This window comes from Microtus pennsylvanicus, chromosome 7, assembly GCF_037038515.1.
Source record: "Microtus pennsylvanicus isolate mMicPen1 chromosome 7, mMicPen1.hap1, whole genome shotgun sequence".
In the NCBI taxonomy this organism is placed as follows: Eukaryota; Metazoa; Chordata; class Mammalia; order Rodentia; family Cricetidae; genus Microtus; species Microtus pennsylvanicus.
In genome coordinates this window covers 6,788,440-6,813,996 of record NC_134585.1, presented here as the reverse complement: position 1 = coordinate 6,813,996, position 25,557 = coordinate 6,788,440, and the positions used below count along the sequence as shown (strand labels likewise).

At 43.3% G+C, this 25,557-nt stretch overlaps 1 protein-coding gene across 1 annotated transcript in view; it reads left to right on the top strand.

Annotated features, from left to right (window-relative positions):
* The window catches only part of Btbd9 (BTB domain containing 9), a 374,573-nt gene that overhangs the window by 231,611 nt on the left and 117,405 nt on the right, over positions 1-25,557 (top strand). The window contains exon 7 of the mRNA XM_075979759.1: positions 6,834-6,943. Within this exon, the coding sequence (XP_075835874.1) occupies positions 6,834-6,943 (110 nt within the window). The remainder of the gene's footprint in view (positions 1-6,833; positions 6,944-25,557) is intronic.

The following is a 25,557-nucleotide window of genomic DNA, read 5'->3' as shown; positions in this document are numbered from 1 at the left end:
AACAGCAGATGCTTATATCTGAGTTGGTAGCTTTCTGTTTGGGGAACGTTGGGTTATTTTACCCACCAACGTCCCTCCTTGTATTAGCTTCTCTGTTGCATTAGTTTTTTTTTTTTTCAGGGAAACAAGATGGCTTCTTCTTTTATTTGCTCTTCAGGTTGAGTGTCTTAGAAGCGGGTGCTTGAGTGCTCCTTCCACAGGGCCCAAGGCCAGATAGCAAGGGGCCTGGTTGCTCTCTGAGTTGGTAGCCTGTGCTTAGGCTCACTGTGCAAAGTGTTTAACCTTTCCATTTCTCCCTCTCAAAGTGCGCAGTGCTGCAGGGACTTCTCCAGCTTCGGCAGAGGAGAATCTATAGCGCCACAGACCAGCCAGAGGGAAGGCTTTCTAACTGTTACAAATCTTTCCTGTTGCAACATGCTTTTTCTAGAAGCTTTCTGTCATTCTGGCAGAAAACTGTTTTCCACTAGCTGCCTTAGCAACAAGACCCAAAGTCATTCCCCTCTAGCTTGTGGTCTGTTGTTCAGAGCACTAATGTTATACCCAGAATTGGAGGAAGAAACCTCCAGAATTTAGCTGCTCTGGGACTTGAAGGATCATACCTGTGTTGTCTCAGGAGCAGGAAAGAAAAGAAAGGCCAAAGGAAACCTTGAAATAGCCACATCTCAGCTCACCCCAGGTCTCTAGTGAGAGGTATAGCTTGTTTTTGTAGGGGACTGTCCCTGGCCACAACAAAGAACAGCATTTCTCCTCAGCTATTAAGGATCCCTTCTTAAACATGTTCACCACTTTAACCCTAACTCTGGCTTTCAGTAGTGTCTGTTTATGCCAATAACATGAAGTCTAATTTGAAAATAAACTTTGTTTCCTAAAGATCAAAATTCTATTGTATTTTAGATTAATTTGATCCCTTGAGATCTTAAATATTCTTAACAAATCTTATCTGATAACAGACCATGCCCAGTGCAGAACATTAGTAACTGAGGCAAAGGTTAAGGGTTAGCTCTAACCACGAAGTCAGCTTGGAGTCTACCAGGACTAGAGACCAGGGGCTTAAGGTGGACATGCACAGTCCACTGATTTTTCTTTAGTCTATTAAGATGCTTGGTATCTTCAGTGTTAGCTGTGAGACATCAGCTCTGGAAGCTTGTGACAGAAATGATGGACAGACGAAGGATGCGAATTTTTACTTTTCCACATCAGGCAAATAATGCCATGAAATCACCAATGTTGCGGGAGGTCCTCCCACTCCTCCAGCCAATAGCCGCTGAGATACCAGCCCATTGGGGCGTGGTCTCTCCCCCTTTTGTTTTTGTTCATGCTCAGTCGGTAGAGCATGAGACTCTTAATCTCAGGGTCGTGGGTTTGAGCCCCACGTTGGGTGCCAACTGAAGGTGTAAGTCACAAACAATGCCACACCAGTTTGGAATTATGATTAATAGGGTGGTATTTATTTAAAGGGGAAAAAACTTACAGATCACTGTCAGCCCTCTGCGCAACCAGGAAAGGAGTATAGTTGCCAGTGGAGCAGGAAGTGAAGAGAGAGAGGAGAGGGAAGTGGCCGCTTTTTTAAAGGGAGAGAGACCACGCCCCAATGGGCTGGTATCTCAGCAGCTATTGGCTGGAGGAGTGGGAGGACCTCCCGCAACACACCAAGGCAAAATATTAGCCTTCTTTATGGAAATGTCATGTTCCTCAATGAATTGAAACTCTTAACTTCCAAGGTATGCACAAAAATACGAGCCCTTTGGTTGGACTGAACAATTTACCACACCACCCGGGTTTCTGTCTCCTTGTCTGCTGAAGAGGGAAGCTTCAGAAGGAGGGTAGAGGCTTTAAGCTTTAAGCTCATGTGGGGGCATTGCTTCCACGAGCATTGAGACAGGCCTAGAAAAGGGTTTTTTTAGCCTGGGTGACCAAAGTTAGGAATACCATAGAATCAGGAAATGTTCCTTCTTACTAGAACCTGCTTCCTTCAGCCCATTATTGCTCTATGCGATGATGTCACATCTGCCCTGTGGCCTGTTCCACTCCACCATCTGGGTTCAGGAATACTCTCCTAGGTGATGTCCCCACCAGTCTACTCTAAGGGTGTCCTGCTCTGCCTCACTCTGCCTTTGGGAACTTTAAAATATTGAACTTAAACACTCTGTAGCATTTCTAGTGTTGACTTTTTGTGGGTGATTTTTATTGTTAATTATTTTTTAAAATCAACAGGATCATACTGTGTATACAATATACTGAGATTCACACCCCTTCCTCTTTTATCCTCCCCACCTTCACTGACTCTCTTCTCCCCACCTAATCCCCCTCCTACCCTTCTGTCCTTCCTTCATTTTCTTCTTCTTTTTTTTTTTTTTTGAGACAGGGTTTCTCTGTAGCTTTGGAGCCTGTCCTGGAATTAGCTCTTGTAGACCAGGCTGGCCTCGAATTCACAAAGATCCACCTGCCTCTGCCTCCCAAGTGCTGGGATTAAAGGCGTGCGCCACCACCCTCATTTTCTTACATTTGGGGGACCGGAGATACAGGCAGTCATAGCTTCTGGGTCTTCATGTTTGCAGCAGCCATGTGATACGAAGTCAGTGCCCCACTGCACTCCTCCCTACCCTGTGGTTTCCACATCCGTGTGCCATCTTCTTCCATCATGTTCCCTGGCACGAGGAGGCATGACATAGATGCCCTATTTGGAACCAACCACTTAGCAGCCACGTATTCTTATCACTTTGACCATCACCCATTGCCAAAACAGGCTTCTCTGGTCAAGGCTGAGTGCTGCTTGGGTATATTAGTATGAACATTTGGAAGGCAGTTCAACTGCATGTCCATTTGGCAATAAGTAGTAGATTCCCCCTGGATCCTGTGACCAAGCTCCTTGGCTCTGGCTTTTGAGCAGTTCTACAGTGCTAGGCATATACTCCTTCCACTGGATCTGATCAGGAGGCAGCTGGTTAGCCCAGCACATTCATGACATCATTGTACCAGTAGGCATGTCTTGCCAGGCAGTTCGCTATTGTAGCATGAAGGGTCTGCAGCTGGATATGATTGCTGAAGAAGGATTCTCTTCCCTTGATGGCCTGCATACCATGTCCAGCACATTGAATGCTGGCTACTAGAGAGAGAGCTGCCAGCTCAATTCCAACTTTGTTTCTCTGTCTTTTATATCTAGAATATGTGGTATCTTCAGCAATAGAGTTTTACTGACTAATTCTGGAGGGCAGTCAAGAGCAATGGTAATAACCCACTTTGCTCTGATATCCTCTGTGGCCTACCCGACCAACCCATAGGACGGTATCCTTGGATTTGACTTTGAAAACCTATGACTTGAGTGTGTTGCTGACCTTTCTTAATAGAGGAGGAAACCAAGGTTCAAAAATTTTTAAACATTTTTCTCTCGTTTGACTTATCTAACTGCATGGTGAACTGCGCTGCTTTGAAGCCCACATTGTTGTAAAGCTCTGCAGTGCCTTCCCGTCTTAGTAGGCCGTCCAGAACATTTTAGCTTATCTTGTTAAAGAAGACAAAATCCCTCTCACCCATAGTCTCTTAGCACTGAAGAACTTCGTTATTGAAACATCTTGTTCTGAAATGTGTTCAAGGTCCAGGCTCTGTCAGCCGCTTGAAGACAGTGAGCACAAGGAAGGCAGGAGAGTGTCAGAAATAGACTGGTTCCCTGGGACTCGTGTGGACGGCATTCATTTTCCCCAGAACCCGCCAATCTGCTGCCTATCTGCCTTCTGCGGCACCGTTTAAGTTTTAATTATCTTCACACTGAGCTGCTGTGTGGAGGACTTCTGAGAGAACAAAGTGTAGTGCTCCGGCTGCTAGCACAGCTCTTCATTGCTCACTGATGCTGCCCTTGCTGCCCCGCCCTTGTTACCTGGTGACATGGGTGACCATGCACCGCAGAGACAGTGCTGAAGAGCGAAGAGAAAAGTCTCGAGCTTTGTTTGCTATCTTGTGGCAGAAGAATGATGTCTACTTCTCTTGCTCAAATGTTAGGGTCACTTTGTTTTGCTTTTTCAAAGAAAGTTCAAAAACAAAATAAACAAAACATCCCTACCCTTTCTCGTGGGTTTTCAGTTAGAACTTCTCCTCCACTGTGGGGTCTGCATTCTGAGCTCTAGTGAGGAACCGTGGCTGTGATCAGGGGTAGATGCTTGTGAGCCTCCTCAGTCCTTGCGTAAGAGGGTCTCCAAGAAAGACAGGCCTCCCAGGCTGTCAGCACTCACTGAAGCCTGGCCCTTTACTGACACCCATGCTAATTCTAGTTGCTGTCTTCTGTGCAGGAAGGAGGGGCCTGGCTCCTTCTGGCTTCTTTCTTTTGGTGTTCCATTTCTTTCTTTTTTAAATTTTTATTGAGCTCTACATTTTTCTCTGCTCCCCTCCGTACCTATCCCCTCCCTTCAATCCTCTCCTAAGGTCCCCATGCTCCCAATTTACTCAGGAGATTTTGTCTTTTTCTACTTCCCATGTAGATTAGATCTATGTAAGTTTCTCTTAGGGTCCTCATTGTTGTCTAGGTTCTCTGGGATTGTGATTTGTGGGCTGGATTTCTTTGTTTTATGTTTAAAAACCACATTCCATTTCTTGAAGTGTGGGTTTGGGTAAGGACTTGAAGCCATTGCTGTAAGTTATGCTGTAATGGTGCAGGCTTAGAAAGCCTGTGAGCCCGGGTAACAGGGCTTGTTATGGGCATGCTCTGTAGCCAGCAAGAAGTGAGATGTATGGTGATGAATGGCTCATTTGACCTCAGGATTATGGGTGGAGATAACACTGTCTTCATTTATGTGGGGCTTTGACCTGGAGACGTAAGAGTGTTCTTCTCTTATCTAGTATTTTCTTTATTGTCACAAACACTGTCATTAAAGTTATAAAATGTATTCCATTACAACTGTTTGTCTCCAGTTGCTTATAACCATGTGGCAAGGGAAGGCAAGATTGCATTGTTTTGTCTGTCCCTGCCATTTACATCAGGGTAAAATTGCAAAATGACAATTATTTGAACTTGAAAGCTTGATTCCATGTTTAAAAAGGAAAGGGAGGCCAATCAGCATCTGCTTTAGGCACTGCCAAGGGGAAAGGCCCTGTTAGTCATCTCCTGGCTCTTGTACCGGGCACAGTAGGAGAGCTCGTTCTTCTTGGGTAACTTAACCTTGAAAATAGGATCTGATCAGATTGCATCAAACTGCCTGCTCTGAGGTTGCAGACAGCAGCACTCAGGCTGCCTTGGCCATGTGCGGTTGAAAGTGCAATGCTAGTTGAGTTCCTGTGGTTACAGGAAATGACCAAAATTAGATTCGGGCCAAGATGCCAGATTTAGTACACCCCTTCTCTTCCAGAAAGCACCCAGGGAGACTCTAGCTGTCTAGAGTAAAAGACAACACAATCTGTACTACTACTCAGACCATGAAGAATCTAATTTAAATGAACTCTCCACCAAAAACAAAAGAAAGCCCTGTTTGTCTGCATTGAGGCTGAGGAAGTCAGAGAAACCTTCCTGGTGCCTGCAGGGTTCTGGTAGGAGCCAGGTCTCAGCAAGGGAAGGATGACTCTCCCTGCACTAAGTCCAGGCATTCTGAATAGCTAGTCCAGGAGATCCCATTAATACGGGTTATGAAGATGAGTGATCGGCTTGTGTCAAGGAGCAGATGGCTAAATGAGGTGCACAGGGAATGCCATGAGGCTCAGGCTGGAAGAAACGGAGGAAGATAGCCCATAATGCGAAACCCCTAAATACAGTCTCCTTAATGTGAATGCTTCAAATAGTCTTTTACATTATGCAGTTAATTCAGAGTGATGAGAAACATTAGGAAATTATGGAATTAGTGGACAGCGATTAACATAGAAGTAAAATTATATCATCTAAATCGAAGGTTGTTCTGTGTGCAGAGGGAGGGTATTACTAAAGCCTTGCCCAGCCTGTCATTTCCTCATTGAAATCTGTTCTCTTAGTACATAGTTCATAATTTGGAAGAACAAGAATGCTTAGTTAATCTAGTTATTTTTCGTGGTTCTCCCTTTGAATTCTAGTGCAGTAACATGGAGTACATTCCCTATGGTATTGTGTGACACCCAGAAGACTGTGTACTCACTAACCTGTGAACTGCCGTCCTTTTAGAGCTAAGGGGACAAGTGGCTCCAAGGTTTAGTGCTTGTTTGTCGGTGATGAAGCCTCTGGAGAAACGAATAGGGTGGACAGGCCAAGACACTCCAGACCTGCCCGGTGAAACTCCACACCATGTGCAGATGGCAGAGCCGTGGGGCCCAGAGAGGAGCTGCAGAGCGGGCTGGGTCCTCTCTACAGAGAAGGCTCCTCAGCACTCAGGTGGGGGCTGACTTCCTAGAGGGACTTAGGAGCAGCACCTAAAGAGAAGGCTTCCTTCCCTAGTGGTTTTCAGTAGGTTATTTGCATGTTTCCTTTAGAACAGGGAAGCAGTATTGATTTCATGCATCTGCCTGCAATTGATGGATGCTCTTGGAGCTGAAAACATTTAATTTTGCTTATAGTTTTGCACCTATACCCAGAGAGACTCCTAGTCATGAGTCAAGGTAGAAGCTGGTTGTTATTCTCCAGAGTAAATGTCTTGTGGATTTATATTTGCTCTATGACATACAAGGGTTGAACTAAATAGTACCTGATGTGATTTCTCGGTAAGTCAGAGCCAAGGTTTGCTTATTTCCCTGTGAAACGGCATGGCCATGAGCCAGCCAAGGAGGTTGACTTAAGAACTCTCAAAGTTTCCTCTACTCTGTGGTGCGATGTGCCTTACCTGCCTAGCCTGGCCATGGGTGTGGCAGAGCTCATTCTAACACGTGTGCTTTCTTTTCACCCTCAGGTATATCCGAATAGTTGGGACTCACAACACAGTGAACAAGATTTTCCACATCGTGGCTTTTGAATGTATGTTTACGAACAAAACCTTCACTCTGGAAAAGGGCCTAATAGGTAAGTGTTACATGATATTTTTGCTATATGCTTAGATACTTTGCCTTCAGAATTTTCTTAGTCTAATAATTCCTCTTAATCAGATCTGATAAGGACTTGAGTTGATTTTTAAATATCGTATGGCTGAGTGACAGAGGCTTTATTTGTAGAAGAATTCAAAATAATAAACCCAGTAAAGGAAAGGAAAAACAAATATGAGTATTACACTACAGCTAGGATTGGAAGCGTTTAGGGAGTTGTCCAGATTTGCAGAGTAGAAAATGCTCTTGATAGCCAGGCAGAGGCTTTTACTCCGAAGGCTTTTCTATATTTAATATAGTTGAGGCTGGGGAGAATGTCTAGTATTGATCTGATGGTCATAGTTTCCAGGGCTACGAAGGCGTGTTGGCTTTGATTTGATATGAATGGTATGTGTAGCTGGGGGAATGTTTTCCTAGACATGTCAATTCCACATTTGCTCTCCTTAGCCAAATTACCCTCGAGAACGTTGCAGTCTATAATTTGAGTAAGACTGCAATGCTGAACTATTGCTGAGGAAGTCAAGTTACTGGGTGGGAGCTGCCTGGCTACTTTTTCCCACGGAGATTTTAAATTCTGGGTTAGTTTGGGGGTGGGGGCAGGCTTTGTTTTAGTCATTGCTTAGCCCATTGTGTACCATCCATTCCTGCTCTTGGCCTTGGTGATGTCAAGAGTGATGTGTTCTTTCCAAACAACTTATTCCGTGACCTTGGGTAGTTCCTCACCTCCTGCATATATAGGCTCATGAGATCCTTGAATTTGTGCTTTTGCTGTAGCTTTCTTTGAGAAATAACTCACAGCATGTTGGGGGCAGAACATGCTTTTGTCTAGCCTTACCTAAAATAGAGTTCTGTGCCTTTAGAAGAGAATTCTGTTCTCTTGTCCATGTTGGGACACAGATCCACATTAAGTCTTCAGCACGGCAGCGACTAACAAAGAGGATCACTGACTCAGACACGGGCAGTGATGTTTGCATGGCTGGAGCCTGAAATTCCCTGTGTCTGCTCTTGCCCTCGCAATGTGTGGAAATTTTCCATTGAGAAGAGGATTTTTAGAGCTCAACCAAAATAATTATTTTTCACTTTACTGTTAATGTAATTTTAAAAAATTAGTAGTGCTGTTTTTGTGACTTTCAAGTCATTTGAAAATTAACAAATTTGAAGCACTCAGTGGTCGCATTGTCTTCTAATTCTGTTGGGTATATAGCTTTGTGGGTACAGGCTTCCTAGGTCCCCTGAAGACTTCAGGCCTCATTGTGTGCAGTCAGGAGAGGCCTTGCTGAGGAAGATCTGAGGAGACCAAGAGCTTTCAGATTCACAACCTGTGTGACATCTTTTCAGCCCAGGGTCTGCATTCTTATACATGTTGTATCCATGTAAATTGGTCCCCTTCATACTGGAGGGAGAACAAAATTGTTGATACTGTAATTACCTAAGAAACAGGCCCATCTGGTAGAGAGGCCTGTACAAAACTTGGTATCGGTTATGGTAAGACATGCTTTCTTGCGTGTTTAGTGGAAGCTGATGCAGTCAGAGCTGTCCAAGGCTGTACTAGTCGCAGGCTTGTCAGGTGATGGGAGAGGACTGCAAACGCAGGAAGTTGTTTTGATGTCTGATAGGACACTTCTTCAAGCCCCTTTCAATGAGGCATACAAGTGTGACTGCGAAGAACACTGCAGTCATGCCATCGTCCCTCAGCCATGCAGGAGCAGCAGCAGCGCCAGTAGACAGGTATACATGTGAACTCACCAGCGGATGACCTGCCATGGGATGCACTCTGGACCTCCTGGGGGCCATCTCTATAGTTCAGAGCTGCTCAGACTAGGCAGAAGGGAGGTGGTGCTGGTGGGGAAGAGCATGGGGCTCTCATTACCCTGAGTCTGACACTGCAGCTTTGCTTAGCTTACAGAGGTGTTTAGAGTAGTACTGGACAGATGTGCATGTTGAGTACGTCAGATGCGTTTTAGCAGCACATAGCCCTTAGCTAGCAATTCTGCTGGAACCTCCCAAGAAAGGAGTGGACACTGCAGGGGCACAGGCAGATAGAGGTACCGAGAGGTGGATCTTTTTAGATGAAACCTCCTTGAGAGCCACTCCCTAAGCTTGATATTGTCATGACTGGAGAGAAAGGAGGACAGCAGAAATACTGTGCGTATCTAATGGAGTGCCAAGGCCTCCTGTTATGTCTAGATTCATAGATTCTTTCTCAGTTCTCAGTCTTCCTTCACCAGCTCAGGGTCTTCTAATCATTCTTCTATAGACCTTCAAAATGACTAAGTCATTTGTGGTTTTTATAGTCAGATTTTAGTGTTAAAACATGGAATGGTACCATGAAGTGACACAGCAGACGTAATGATGCCAACTCTGCATCTCTGCATCTTAGTCTTTCCCCCGGTTGTTTTCTATTTGGTTTGGTTTAGTTTGGTTTTGTCGACCCTCAAACTCATAATCCACTGTGTGTTTCTCACATGCTGGGACTGTAGGTGTGTGGCACCATGGCCTGCACCTTCCCCTCACCATGCTGCTTCACTTGCACAGCTTAGCAGGAAAGCCTGCAACTTGGCCAGCTTCCCTGTCCCTGGGAATGGGCCCTAGCTGGTCCTACCACCACCTCGCTGCTGCTCTTGCCATAGCCCTATCACACTTGATTGATGGCTGCTTGTGCATCTTCCCCGAATGTATCCTCTCCTGGCAGAGCGGGCCTGTGATGACTGTCTCCTCTGTGTTAGGAAGAGTTGCAAGAGGCCCTAGCATGGCACCAGTGAGGCACAGAAGCAACTCCTGTTTTACCCATTCCTGACCTCCCAGATGTGGTGTTTGCTCAGCACTCTACTTTGTGATCTTTGTATATGTTTGCTGAGGTCTGATTATTCATAGCCATTGAAAGATTGAATATCATACTAGTATCTTGTAAACAGAGGTCTCTTTTTTTGTTCCTGGCCACCCAGACCTGAATAATCACACAAAACCATATTAATTACAACACTGGCCAGTGGCTCAGGTATATCCCTAACTAGCTCTTATATCTTAAATTAACCCATTTCTATTAATCTGTGTATTGGCATGAGGTTGTGGCTTTCCAGTAAGGTTCTGACGTCCTTCTCCTTCAGCAGCTACGTGACATCTCCCTGACTCTGCCTTCTTTCCTCCTCTATCTCTGCTTAGATTTCCCTCCTTGCTCTATTCTGCTCTGCCATGGGCCAAAGCAGCTTCCTTATTAACTGATAGTAATAAAACATGTTCACAGCATACAGAGGGGAATCCTCCATCAGTTACTCACTCATAGTCCCTACCAGCTGTCTTTGAGAACAACACACAGCCAGCTTAGTTTTGTCTGTCTGTAACTTCCTCCCCACCAGGTCACTATTACTCTTATGTGTATGCTTATCTTGTCTGAATGTGTGTCTATGTGCACATGTCTACCTGGTGCCCAAAGAGGCGAATAGAGGAAGTCAGATCTGCTGAAACTGGAGATATAGAGAGTTGTACACCACAGTGGGGTGCTGAGTCTTCTGGAAGAGCATCCAGTCCTCTTAAACACTGAGCCATCTCTCCAGCTTCACCGCTAGATTATTTTGAAGTCAATCATAAGTGTCTTATAATTTCATCTGTAAATATTTCATTATATATTTCTAAAAGTAAATTTGTATTTAGTATTATAATGCCATTATAATTCCTCAAATTTGAATAGTAATTTCTTTTTTTATTAAATTTATTTATTTATTAAAGATTTCTGTCTCTTCCCCGCCACCGCCTCCCATTTCCCTCCCCCTCCCCCTCCCCCAATCAAGTCCCCCTCCCTCCTCAGCCCGAAGAGCAAGGGAAGTCCAAGGAACCCTCACCTCCATCCAGGTCTAGTAAGGTGAGCATCCAAACTGCCTAGGCTCCTACAAAGCCAGTACATGCAGTAGGATCAGAAACCCATTGCCATGAAAGGAGACAGAGACAGAGACCCACATTGGAGCACCGGACAGAAATCTCAAGGTCCAAATCAGGAGCAGAAGGAGAGAGAGCACGAGCAAGGAACTCAGGACTGCAAGGGGTGCACCCACACAATGAGACAATGGGGATGTTCTATTGAATAGTAATTTCTTAAGATATTAAGAGGTCAGCCAGTATTGAAATGTCTCCTAATAGTTTCAAAGTCTGCAGTGAGAAAGTTTGTATTCTGTAAGTTATTCAAATCAGAATTTTTAAGGGGAAGAAAACGGGGCTCCATGAGTAAAGAACACCTTGGCTTCCGTTCCCAGCAGCCCTCCCTAGTAACCTGATAAGGCTCCTTACCGCACTCTCCCAGACTCGCTCACTCCTTCTCTAGTAAGAGTTATTGGTTGAAGAAAACAGATTTTTGTCTACAGTGTCACTGATGGCCTAAACTTTGGTCACTGAGCCCCAAGGCATGCTTACCCATTGCATTCCTTGTGGCACAGCTATTAGAATCCAAGTCAGATTTTACTATTGTTTTTAGGTAACTGCTCCATAGTTAATGTTGTGTGTGCTACAGCATCAGGAAACATGTAGACATTCAGATTGTCTCCCCTTTGGGTATTTCCATCTATTGATGACTATTTCTCAAATCTGCTGCTTCGTGATTTAGGAATATAGAATGCTATTCCAAATCTGTCTTTTTTAATAGCTAGAAAGAAAACATTTCTCTAAAGCTTGGTTTGAGAATCCTGAGATGTAACTTTCCCAGGAAAAGTAGGGTGAATGTTACATTGTTTTCCTTTCTGTCCCAGTTTTCAAATTGAAGAAGTTGCTCTCTAGCATGCTCCAAGTGTGACCAAAGAAATAGATTTGGAGCCGGACAGTGACAGTGGCGGCTCACATCTTTAATCCCAGAAATCAGGAGGCAGAGACAGGCAGATCCCTGTAAGTTTGATGCCAGCCTAGTCGACAGAGTGAGTTCCAGGACAGACTCTAAAGCTACAGAGAAACCCTGTCTCAGGGGAAAAACAAAACAAAACAGACAGACAAACAAATAGTAGATTTTTGGGGTTTCTAAGGGAAATGCATGTTGGTAACATTTCTGTTGTGATATGTGCATATATGTGTACATGTGTACATGCTTGTGGTATATAGGTTAGAGGCCAATTGGTGCATGTCTTCCTCTGTGGCTCTCCACCTTAGTTTTTGAGGTAGGTCTCTTGCTTAAGCTACAGCTCAAGGATTGGCTTGACTGGCTGCCCAGCAAGTGCTGAGGATCCCTTGTCTCTGCATCCACATGTGGGTTACAGGTGTGCTCTGTCATGGCTAGCTTTTTATGTGGGCGCCGAGGATCTAATCTCAGGTCCTCATGACAGCACTATTAGTACTTTAGCTACTGAGCCATCTTTCTAGCCATTTAACTTTGAATAATCAGTTATCATTGATCTTCAAACAATTGCATCTTTGGTTGGTCCTTGGGAGCTGCCAATATGGCTCAGCATTTCTGAGTATCTCTTTGATTCTCGCATGACACAACACACGGTTCATCTTGTTACGTTCTCACCCTTGATTTGAAACCAGTCATTTCTTCAAGAAACCCTCAAAAAAAAAAAAAAAAAGAAAAAGAAAAAAAGAAACCCTCGTTTTCTTTAGAGGGAGGTGACACTTGCAGATTTGCACAATAGATGGTGCTTGTTACTACTTTTATTCCTGTTTCTGGCCCCTTCTGTTTGCAGAAGTAGGAAATGGATGCTCATAGTCTTATTTAACAGGTAAAATGTGTCATTAGCACATCCTGGAACTTCGATTCAAATTTACTTTGGTCTTTTTGTCTTCCAAGTCCTTTTCAACCTCAGCTACCAATGATACAGCACAATAATTCATATACTCTGTCTCTATTAATATAAAATCGTCTTAGAGTAGCAGTACCAATGCTGTCATGGAGCATGTCATTACTAAAAATAGTGTAACTTTTTTACAATCATTTTTTATGTCCTAGGGTATATCTCACTCAAAATGTATAAGAAATCCTATCTTAAAGTTAATTGAAACTGCTCAGTGTGGCTTAGCATTTCAGTATACAGTTAGGTCCATCTATTACTGTGGACTCTACTTTCAATTTGTAGGCGAATGCCATTACGGGCAGCTGCTGTAAGTTCATGACTGCTCAGCTATGCAGTGATTAGTAGGTGACATTTTGCAGCCCTTCTCCCTGTCTTCTGGCTCTTAGATTATTCCTTCTCCCTTTTCTGTAATATTCCTGGACCTAAAGAGGAGTGGTACAAATAATCGTGTTTAGCACTGCACCCTCAAGCGTCCTTTAGTCTCAGTATTTGGTGGAGTCATGGGTTTCTGTATTCACCTCCTCTCACTGCAAAAGGGTTTCTCTGATTTAGGCTGAGAATGACCTTGTTTCAAGAAATATTATAAACACAGATATTTATAAGACAGATTGCTGTTCCATCAGTTTAGCTAAATAGCAGTTGTGGGTTTTTCCCTAACACTTAAGGTTACCTTGGTCATTGGTTTTTGACTGGGTTTACAGTTCCAGGGATGGATTCCCTCTTATTGAGTGGGCCAGAAATCTAATCAGTGAGAGTGAGTATCTGTTGCCCATAATAGTCTTGTTACTGTTGTACCAGTGGATACATCTTTCCTTGCCCCGTTGGCATTGTAGATTCACAGCGTTCACATCTGGGGAAGACTGCTGGTACCTTTATTCCCCCAACAGTCTACAGAGCAGCATCAGGCACCGTGAAAGCTACCCAGCATGGAGGATGCTTCCAGTTCTGAAAATTTCTACAAGTAGCAGGTCACTAAACAAAAACCCTAACTCCAGGTCTGGCATACCCCTGAAGGGAATGCCCAGAAGTCCCTACAACAATACAGATGGTTGGCATCCCTCTTTGTTGTTCATCAGAACTAGTGAATGAGACTATATTCCAAAGATATCTTAACATATTTAGTGTCAGTGGCAACGAAGCAATCCTGTTGGTTGTACCCAATTAATACGTTTTATTTTGGGCTCTGGGAGTATAGTGATATTTCATTTGTATTTTAATAAATGAAGCTTGCCTGAAGTTCAAAGTAAAACAACCATACTGATCAGCCTTACAGACCAGACAGTGGTGACACATACCTTTAATCCCAGTAGCCACACAAATTTGCTGGAGAAACCGGGTGACAGTAGTGGTGCACACCTTTAATCCCAGCCCTAGAGAGGAGGCTCAGTCTCATTCTGAGATTCCTGGAGACAGGATCACCATTTCAGATTGAAGTAGAGGTAAGAGCCAGTGGCTGGCTGTGTTGCTTTTCTGACCTTCTGATTGAACCTTAGTTTCTGCCTCTGGGTTTTTATTAATTGTGCTACATTTGTTGCCTGACATGGGTTGTCATTTGTAGATGGAGACTGCACTTTTGTTTTCTGGCTGCTCAGACCCGAATAATCACACAGAAACTATATTAATTACAACACTGTTTGGCTGATGACATATTTCTGGCTAGCTCTTACATCTACATTAACCTATTTCTATTAGTCTATGTATTGCCACGTGGCCGTGGTGTTACCTCATTTTCTACATATCTTGTTTCCTCGACTGGCATCTGCTTGGCTCTGCCTATTCTGTTTCTATATCTCTGTTCAGGTTTCCTGCCTGGCCTTATTCTGCTAAGCCATTGGCTAAAATACAGAAGGACATCTTACGTCATAGGAATTTGAATTTAAAACAGGTACCTCAAAAATGGGTTATGTTGGAAGAGTAAAATAGGTCTCTGCACTCTAACACTGCCTCCCCATATCACACTACTACTGAGAGATTCTTCACCCCTCCCCAATATTATACTAATACTGAGGGCTTCCAATCCACCAATATCACACTAATACCAAAGGATTCTAAACAACCCCCCCCCCCCCCGCCATGTGCATCACACTTAATACTGAGGGATTCTAACCCCCTGCCCAAAATCACACTAATATTGAGAAATTCTTCTGTGAAGATAGTTAAGAAGTTTGTACTTTGTTGTTGTTGTTTTTAAGAAAGGGTTTCTCTGTGTAGCTCTGGCTGGTCTGGAACTTGCTTTGAGAACCAGGCTGGCCTCGAAGTCACTCTGTAGACCATGTTGGCGCTCCAACTCACAGAGATCCACCTGCCTCTGCCTCCTCGGGCTGAGATTAAAAGCATGTGCCCCCATGCCTGGCACAAGTTTGAGCTTCTTAATACAGTGGTATGGTTCACATAGAGAGGAAGTCTTAGGAATAAGTAGACAGTCATAACAAAAACATGGTTAATGTGAGACCATAATAACAGATTGTTTTCTATAGTTGAGAAATCATATCAAGAAAAATTCCAAGTAGCTCATTTTTTAAAATTTTTTAAAATACCTAACTATAAAAAAATTAAGGAATACAATGCAAAAAAGACAAGCTTAGTAGAAATACTGTCAGAGGGTTTTTTTTAGGATTTATTTATTTATGCCTATCTGTGAGTGTATGCACCTGTGTGGGTGTCCCAGCGGCCAGAAGAGGTTGTTAGCGCCCCCAGAGCTGGAGTTCCATGTGTTTGATCGTGCCTGTTTTGTTACACAAGTACTGAGATCTGAAATCCAGTCTCCACAATTGTGCTTCTCATGTTCTTAACTGCTAATCCATCTGCAGCCCTTGCAGAGGTTTGAGTTCAGTTTCTTGGAGTACTCAGCTGTAGATGTATCGGAGGGTGAGGATCATGTAATGCTTTTAAAGTCCCTGTGGAAAGGTTCTCAGAAGAACCTGACACCTTGGTAAAAAGTAAAATTTAAGAGTTGATCTCTGCAACTTTTGTAGTACAGTTGGTGCGGCACTTTGAATGAGAGTGGACCCATAGGCGCATACATTCGGAGGCTTGGCCCCCAATTATTGGAACTGTTTGGGAAAGATTAGGATGTGTGGCCTTGTTGGAGTTGGTGTGCCAGTGGAGGTGGGCTTTGAAGATCCAAAACTCCAAAGCATTCCCCGTTAGTGCCCTCTCTGCCTCATACTTATGGATAGGGCTGGGAGCGCTCAGCTACTGCTTCAGCATCATGCCTGCCTGTCTGCCATGCCCTATCTTGATGATCATACACTCTAACCCTTTGGAACCATGAGCCCCAAGAAACTCTTTCTTTTATAAGTTCCTTGATCCAAGGTATCTTGTCACAGCAATAAAAAGGTAGATAAGCCAGCCAGGGAGTATGAAGTCCTTTTCATTGAGACTGAAAGTGGAGGTGGGGTTCTGGGTGTGATATTGAGGAAATCTTGGTTTTAACTCTTAGTAATTAAGTTGTTCATCTCTTGGGCACTCACTGTAGAAGGACTATATTTTTTTTTTTACTTCTTAGTTGGTATTTTTGTACATTTTATCTTTATTTTTATTTTTTGTTTGAGACCTGTCTCAAGTATCTGAGGCTAGCTTGGACCTCACTTAGTGGCTAAGAATGACCTTGAGCTCCTGATCCTCCTGCCTGTACCTCTCAGGGGCTTGAATTACCAGTATGCGTTGCCATACTGGCTAAGTGTCCAGTCCAGCAGGCTTGTCTGTACATACTTGGAGTGAGGATTAAGGAAAAGAAATAGATGAGAAACAGAAGATAGAGTCGGGAGGGCATCGAGTAAGTACTGTGAGCAGCCCCTAGTTTATTACTCAGAATTCTTACATTCCCCAGTCACAAGGGAGAAGGAAAAAGACTTCTTTATCAAGATACAAAGAGCAAACAAACATAATTACCTCCTTAATACCCAAAACATCAAGTAGCCACACCCTAAGTCAAAACATCCTGTTGACTGGCCTTTGAAGAGTAAGGCCACACCTTGTCAGGCGCCTTATTTAACCTTGAAGGAGCAGGACTAGGTCTGAACTTCTGACCTTCCGTCAAGATGGACCTGTTTTACTCTTATGGACCTCTACAGCATAGTTAATCAATGTTTAAAGTCCTTGGTGTGTAATGTCTCTTTATCAGAGATAAATTATATGGTACTTCTCCATTTTGTCAGGATACCTATTATTTTATTAGAAAATAATTGGGTTTCTAAAAGTGATGGATCTTAGATTTAGTGAAATTAATGGAAGTGTCTTTAGCTAAGAGAATCAAAAACTCGAGTCAGTTTTGACAATCACTTGTCAGTGTAGAGGTTTGAAGATCATAGGAGCTATGAAAAACTCTGTATAATGGGCCAAACTTTACAAACTTTAATATCTATCCATTAAGATAAGAAGCACAGTCACTGCACGACTCATCAGGAATGCCCCAAGTAGAAATAATTTCTTCTAACAGTTCTTTTTTCCTACTGCTAATATATTGCCTTTTTGTAAGAGTAAACTTCAGTGGGAAACCATGCAAATCTAGTATTGACTCATTTATGCCCCGGCTCTACAGGCATAAGGGGCAAAGCACAGAGTCCTTGTTCTCGGAGTCTTTCCATTGCTATTTTGCTGATGCAAAGCTTACTGTTGTGAGCAAAAAGTTAGATATTACATCTAATCTGCATCTAATTTGGACTCAAAAGAATTTTTAATAACTTTTCATTATAGTGAACTTAAATCATTTACACATTCTCTCTTTTACCTGTCACAAATCTTACAATATATGCTAGCCTTCTAATTTTGGCTTTCCCTTTTCTGTTTTTGGAAAACCTTTGACTTTAGGACAAAGGTCTTGTTTCAGTAGATAAAATTCTTTCTTAAAAGAATTGCCTTTTCCTTTAACCTCCTTTATCAAAATATATAGTCCATAACTATAATTTTTATATCTTATTTTCATGCTTTGTAGTTTCTTTCTGTTTTTATAAAATTTAAATACATTTTTTTCTTAATAAAATTAATCTTTATGTTATCAATGAAGACTCAAGGAACTGCATCTGAAACATATCCAGAAAATGTTGAGAATCCTAGGGAAATTATTTTGCTTTTACTTGCAAACTTGATAAAGATTTAACAGGCACTCAGAAATACCCCTTGCTAAAGAGCATTGACTTCTTGGAGCCCACAAGGCAAGAGACAGATGGCAGGGCAGAAGTCTGACATCTCTGCCTCATTCTGTGCCTCTCTGTGTATAACCGTGTTAGTCACTCAAAAGTATCCATCCATCTAACCCATTTCATACCCTCTTCAAAACTGAAGGCTCACATGAGTGATTGTCCTAAATCTTCAGTCACTGTGGAGTCTAAGCACAAAATGGCTGCCTAAGACAAATAATCCTTCATTTGAAGACAGCAGCAGTCATCTCCTGGCAACAGCTTGTCTCCTCAAATACTAAAGGACTTAAGTCCTCAGGAGGCAAAGGTAAGTGGGTCTCTGAGTTAAAGGTCAGTCAGAGTTATATAAGGAGGCCCAATCCCTCAACCCCCCCCCCAAAAAAAAACATGAGCCAGCAAGATTTCTCAGCCAGTAAAGCCTGGTGGTCCAGATTCTATCCCTAGGACCCACATGGCAGAAGGATAGCACCAACTCCCGCAAGTTGTCCTCTGGCCTTCATGATTGCTCTGTGGTTCATGTGCACACTCTCACACATATACATGTATATAAAATAAATAAAAACAGAAAAAAAACAAAAAAACTTGACTGAGATTGTTTAATTGTATGTCTCTCTCACCTCTTATCTGGTGGTTTTTGTATTATTTTGTTCTATTTACATTTATTTGTTTATTTTGTTTTTTGTTTGAGACAGCTAACTATGTACTACTGGCTGTCCTAGGACTTGCTATGTAGACCAGGCTGGCCTGAAACTCACAGAGATCCCTCTGCCTCTACCTCTCAAGTGCTGGGATTAAAGGTGTGCGTCACTACACCCAGCTTCTATTTAAATTTAGAGCTCTTGTCTGCACCCTCAAAATGGCCTTGAGGTTGCTTGGCCTTGTTGTCAATTCCTCAGTGTAGCTACACTGAGTACCTTCTCTTTCTTGCCCTATGGCATTATTTCTATCTTTTGTTAGCATGTGGTAACCAAGCCTGAGAAGAGGATATTCGAAATTCCTGTTAACATTATGAACGGAAAAGAGTATGGAGTACATTCACATGAATGCTTGCTTCCTTAATTACATCCTTTCTTGGCAGGAGTTTTATCATGAAAACATATCATATGACATTTATCCACAGGTAGTGGACAGAAACACCACACTGATAGACCAAGGTGATATAAACTTTATATTAAAAGTTAAAACGATTTAAAAAGAAGTGATGATCCAAGTTTATAAAAGGGCAATAAGTTAAGATCTCTAAAAGTTTTTGTTATAGTTGTAAGTCTTAAGTAAAACCCTCTAAATTAACACAGATTAACATCTAACAGGAAAAAAACCCTTATGTAAACTCAAGAGCTGTCATGAGGACTGAAATCATCTGACACGAGTGAGAAGGAAACATGGAACAAGAAGCAAACCCACGTAGGAGTTTATTAAAGGGGGCGTGCACAGAGAGAGAGAGCGCGCGCGCGCGTGCTTCAAAACTTTAACTTCTTGTTTTTAACCATCCTTTGCTTGTGACAGTTTCTAAAATTCTCTTTCATATTTTGTAAACTAGCATCATCATTTCTCACATATTTTAAAATTCTTTAATCTGCCCATTTATAATCCTTAGTTTTATTGCCTAGGACTTTTAGTTAAATGTACAGTTTTTTTGCATCAATATCAGTTGTTTGCCATTAAAATAAAACTTGTGGATTAAATTTCCAGAATTGTCTACCATAAGGCTAGCTTTACTACCAGACACTTTCTCCTTCGAGTTTCAATTTCCCATAGTTTTTTTCTTTCTTAAAACCTGCAGCCTTCTATTATAGCTGGTAGGATGTGCGTTTTGGATCAGATATTTGCAGCATTAATGGGAATAGTCTTACTCCAAAGTTGACCCCTCTCACTGTGTCTCATGTTTATCCTGTGTGAGGAATGTGAGGGGCTTGAAATGGTAAAAGTAAAATTCTGCAGATCCCCAAGTGGCTGCAGTGGGCAGCGGGTCCCGAGACCATGATGCAGGTCCCCGAAGTTGTGGCAGGCAGCAGGCAGTGGGTCCTGACAGCAGCCAGTCCCAGGCAGGGACAGCGTGGTTCCCCAAGTGGCTGCAGTGGGCCATGAGGGGCAGTGAGCCCCAGGCAGGGAGCTGCGTGGTGAGTGAGAGACTGACAGGGCAGCCAGTCCCATGAGGAAAGACAGACAGATAGGCATGCCATAAGACCACACTGCAGGTCTCCGAAGGTGGCTGGTCCCAGGCAGGGAGCCACATGCTAGGTGAGAGACAGACAGATAGGCACACCATGAAGAGTGATATTGGATATTTATTTAGTGGGTTAAGGAGAGGGGGGAGGGAGGGAGGGAGGAAGGGAGGGAGGGGAGAAGGAGAGGAGCTGTAGCAGTTACCTCTCTGGGAGAGAGACAGAAAAGGGAGGGACTCAGGCTGGAAGCTGAAGATCAGCTTGCCTTGGTGGAAAGTGGGGAGGGAGTGGGCATGGCTTGTCTCTTAAAGGGACAGGACAGATCATTACATTCCCATTTCTTTTTTATAATAAAAAGGCAGGAAGTTAGACACCACAGGTTAAAGGAATTGGGGCAGCAGATTCTCAATACTGCTTCCTGCTTATTTGTGGGCGTCATCTTTGGGGAGGGGAACCTGAGAAGGCTGGGTGCTGGTCACATCTAGCATAGCTGATCTCTTTGCTCTTGTCTGGTGTTTGTGGTATGGAAATGTCTGATGTCTTTTATCCTGTTTAAGGTATTGGCAGAATAGAGGACAAAGTTAAGTGAAGGAAAAAAAAATTTTAGGACAGGGAATTGAGAGGGGAGTATCTGACTTGTTTAAGGTGGATTCTTCAATTTGGCTCCCTGGAACTCACAAGAATTCTTTGGGTTTGTAAAAAGAGAAGTTTTAGACATATGCATTGTATAAACAATAGCATATTTATGTCAGAATGACTGTGACAGATTATTTTGTACAATGAAAAGTATCTTTAAGACTTTGAAAGGCAATGTGAGAGAGAAATTTGATAACTTGTCTTTGTCTTCACACCTTTATAACTTGCAGGTCTTATATTTTATTGAAATTTGTTTGGTGAGGTTGTCCTTTTAAACTGACAAAAACCTCAGCTGTCAAACTTCATCAGAGATCTTTGAGAAGGGTGAAATTTTACTTGAATTACTGATTAAAAACGACAGAGAACTTACTTGTTTGGCACCTAGAGCTAATCCTCAGGGTCCTCCATGGTCACTCAAGGTCATATTTGCCTTTTACTGTTTAGTGGAGGGCCTGCCAGGCTCCAGAAGATCCTGTGGGCTAAGAAATCTGTAGTAAGACAAGCCTACCTTGACCTGAGCAGCTAAGCTGTTGATTCCAGTGATTCTGTCCACATCTGGAGACCTTCAGTTTAGATGAAATGCAGTTTTGCCCAGTGGTCAGTGCTTGGCAGTTGAAGCAAATTGTGATGGACGTTGTTCTGTGCCCATTTGTCTTCTCTCTTCTTGGGAGGAAGTAGAGTGCTGTTGCTAAGAGCTAACCTGTCTCTTTTTGTTATGAAAAAGTCTTTTAATAATTAAATATTTAAATGCCATATTCCCCAGATCTCTGAGTGGTTGAGGGCTGTTTATCAGGTATAGCTACAGTATATAATCAGCCTTGAGAGCTGGGTCCAAGCTTGACTATACTGGCTCTCAACAAGTAAAATTTACACTCAAAAAAAGACAGAAAGAGAAAAAAAACACTTGCAATAGATGGTTAACAGCAGAACTGACGATAGTAGAGAACAGCTTAATATATCTTAGATCATGGTTGGATTACATATATAGTATTTTTTTATAAGAGTCTTAAAAGTACATACCAGTTTAAAACATGAGGCTTATTGCTTTGTAGTCTGAAATGAGATGTAATGAACAATTATAACATTTAACAGTAAACATAGATGCATTTGAGTTACATGTATGAACACACACAGAGAGTGAACAGGAATTGGGCAGAGTGGATGCTCTTGGTGGGCCCTACCAAAGGCATGCCACTGCACAAAACATTACAAGTAACCGAGTCATCAAGAGGAATTTAGAGACAAAAAACATAAGTAAACTGGAGGACCAGGCAGGGTATACCTCAGTAAAGATGGTGGAACTTGGTCACCTGTCCTGGCTCTCAGCCAAGATGGCAGTGAAATCACTTGACCTGAGCCAGGATGGTGGCAAGGTCACCTGACCTCAGTCAAAATGGCAGCAGTCACATATTGTATGGAAAAGTCACGATTTCTGAGCTGCTAGGATTTTAAGCTTAATAATAAGAGAAACCTAGAGACATGATCCGCCCTGTTGCTGAGCCTCCATGCCAAAAGCTGCAGCAGACAGAAAAAGGCTGAAAGTCAAACCAGCCGCCTTGTGGATCCGACCAATCTTGTTGGCAGCAGTAGTTATGGTAGGGACAGTTTGAGGAAACTCCTTCCATTTGCCTGTGCACTGACAGTAGTTAGAAAGCTCCTGTAGAATATCAGGATCAAAGGTGCCATAAGGCAGCTCCTTTAAACTGTTATCTAAATTGTAAGGAGGCCATTTGAATAAAGATGGACAAGTGTCGGAATCTGTAAGTAGGGCTTTAAGGCCTGGGGTTTTAGGGCCTTTTAAAGGCATCCCAGATGGGAGGCTGGATTGATGGTTTTGGATGGCTTGCTACCTACAGCTGAAACTGCGAAAACGGCGACACCACAAGGTCTATAAGGGGATGTCTGCCCTCTATAGGCGGGATGTAAATCATCCGCAAACACTGCAGGGCTTGTAGGGGAGTGTCCTCTGCCTACAGGTGGGGTGCTAAAGCCTGACTGACTACAGTCGGGGTGACTCGGAAGCCAGAGAGCCACAGCGAGGACCACTGATGAGTGATCCAAAAGAAAAGAAAAAGAAAAAAAAGGCAAAAATAAATCTGAGGGCCTCTGGGCCCCCAGCTGAATACACTGTACAGCATGTGCAGTGCTGGTGTGGGAGGACTGACTCCGGGTTATCCAGCCACATTTTCAGCTAAGGGAAGAACCCAGAAATGAATGTCAGCAAAGGGCTCAACTATAGCCATTAGGGCCATGGTTGGGTAGTCCACCCCCCTCACCCCAGAAGATTGCCGGGAGCTCAACAGTCAATTCCTTGGGTTCAGAGAAACTTAAGCTGACCAAAAATGGGGGAAACTCACTAATTGAAGCCAGTGGTGTGTGTAGAAATTTCACTCAGGCAGATGGAATGGAGAGCTGTTGTGAAGAAGCCTGATTCCCAAGCCCAGGGTTCCACGTGTCCTTAGCCAGCCCACCCGCCGGCCAGAGGGAATGTGGAGAGCTTGGCCTAGTCACAGCTCCAAAGTAATGGTAAAAGTAAAATGCTGCGGGTCCCAAGACTATGCTGCAGGTCCCTGAAGTGGTTGCGGGCAGCAGGCAGCAGGTCGCAGGTCCCTAGAGCAGCCAGTCCCAGGCAGGGATGGCATAGTTCCCCTAGTGGCTGCAGTGGGCCACGAGGGGAAGTGAGTCCCAGGCAGGGATCTGCAGCCCCAGCAGGTGAGAGACAGAGACAGATAGGCTCACCATGCAGAGTGAGGTTGGATATTTATTTAGTGGGTTATGGAGGGACTAGGGCAAAGAGAAAAACAAGTGGGGAAGGGGAGAAGGGAGAGACAGAAGCTGCCTCTTCAAGAGGGAGATGGAAGAGACTCTGGCTGCAAGCAGAAAGGAAGATCTGCCTACCTCAGCAGATGTGGGGAGTGAGTGGACAGGGCTTGTCTTTTAAAGGGACAGGACAGACCATTGACACACTGGGTGGATACCCTATGTATGTACCCTACATATGATAGCCTATGACAACTTATCATACTTTGGGGTTGGAAGCAATTTGATATATTGTCACAGGCTGTCAGTGAAACCATTGCATAACCTGAGGAGTTTCCCTGCCTCCTCCTCCCTATCAGAGTCTTTATGTTCAGGCAGCTGTAGAACTTCTAAATTAATAAGAGCCACAGAACTAGACATGGGGGAAGGCAGCAGAAAAGGGCTGAATGCTAGGGATAAATGTTTTGACCAAATGCTCCAAGAACAGTAAGAAGGTAGCCAACAACCAGTTCAGAATCAACCAGCGACCATGACCTGCAAAAGGGGGGAGGACCTGAGCACCAGAAAGAACACATAGTACCACTGAAAGAGCCAGTACAAATATGTGGGCGCAAAGGGCAAGGCAACATTTCAAGTGAGCGTGGATCATCCTTTGGCCCATATTTGACTTTCAAATGCAACACAGCACAGCTCTTGGCTCAAATAGAGTAAGACATATATTCTGAGCGAGACTCGAGTAACTGTGCCCTTACTTAGTAAAATGTGCCAACATAAACTTGATCACATGAACTACTTACAGCTATGGAACAAAAGTCATAAAGTGCATGTCAGATACATTGAGAACAGTGGAGATGGGTCTCAGCAAAGCAGGTAAAACTGCTGTATGTTTCAGATGTTACCTGATGGTGTGCTTGGATTTGGTGCCAGTGAAAGCTAGTGGTCTGTTAACACATTCCAAAGACTTCGCCTGAGAGTTGACCAGATATTAGATTAGACACAGACAACAAGTAACTATAAAGGGAGCAAAGGTTGCCCACGATCATTTTTCTCTGGATCTACATTTCAGCTGTCCATAGTCAGGAAGTTCTGATCAGCCAGTCAGCCTTGTAAAATCTTTAATACATGTATAGCTTTTTTTTCTGGGAACTCCAGTTCATATTACTTCATGCTTATGCTATAGCTAGGATGGAGAAACATACTGTTCATTTATTTTTATAACTCATACTTTGTGTAGATGAACTGAGTTTGTTGAATGAGTTCTTTGTTGATGAACCCTTTATATTATTTTCAGTCTTGGTACTACAAATGGTTTTGATTACCTTATACATTTTGTAGGACTCTGAAAATGGCTTTCACAATCCAAAAGGGAATATACATGGAGTTTTGCTAAATGCCCTCAGGTTCACCTTTCTAGAGAAGATGCTGTGTGCAGACTCCCACTGGTGTTGTGTGGACTGCTCCCCTATAGCTGTACCAGTGGAGCACATTGTCACACTTTTGAGGTTTCACTGGTTTAGGTAAGAGATAGATCTCATTGCAGTTTGAAGTGTATTTCTCTTATGAGAAAAATCGAGCTTCTTTTTATATGTTTAAGGGCCATTTGCATCTTTTTATTTTTTTTAAATTGCTTTCTCTTACGAGTCTTCCAGATGAATAGGCTAGCTTTTAGAAGACCTGGGGGAGCAGTAAACATGAGCTGGTGTTAGAGTGGTGTTCAGCATTCCAAGAGCCTGGGCTCCCTTCTCAAGACCTTCTGGTGCTTAGGAAGATGTGTGCTGCCCTAAGTCCCTCTCCTTCCTCATCATTGGCTGTCCTCCTCTTCGTGCTCCTTGAGAAGTACCAACTAGAGCATGGAGCCAGGTTCTGAATTCAGGTATCTTTAAACTGTTTAAATCATGGAGCAGAGCTCTCCCGTTGGCTTTAGACCTGTGTCTACCTCTGCACAGGACCAGGAAGACCAGTGGCTCTGTGTTGCGGTTCCTAGTAAGCCAAAAGCACAGGGCTGCTACTGAAGCTCTGGGACCCTCATGCCTCCCTGCTGCCACCCCTGGTCTGTGATCTATAAACAAACAGGGCACTGACATTGTGTTCATCTGCTGCTCTTCGCATTACCACTGAGAGAAC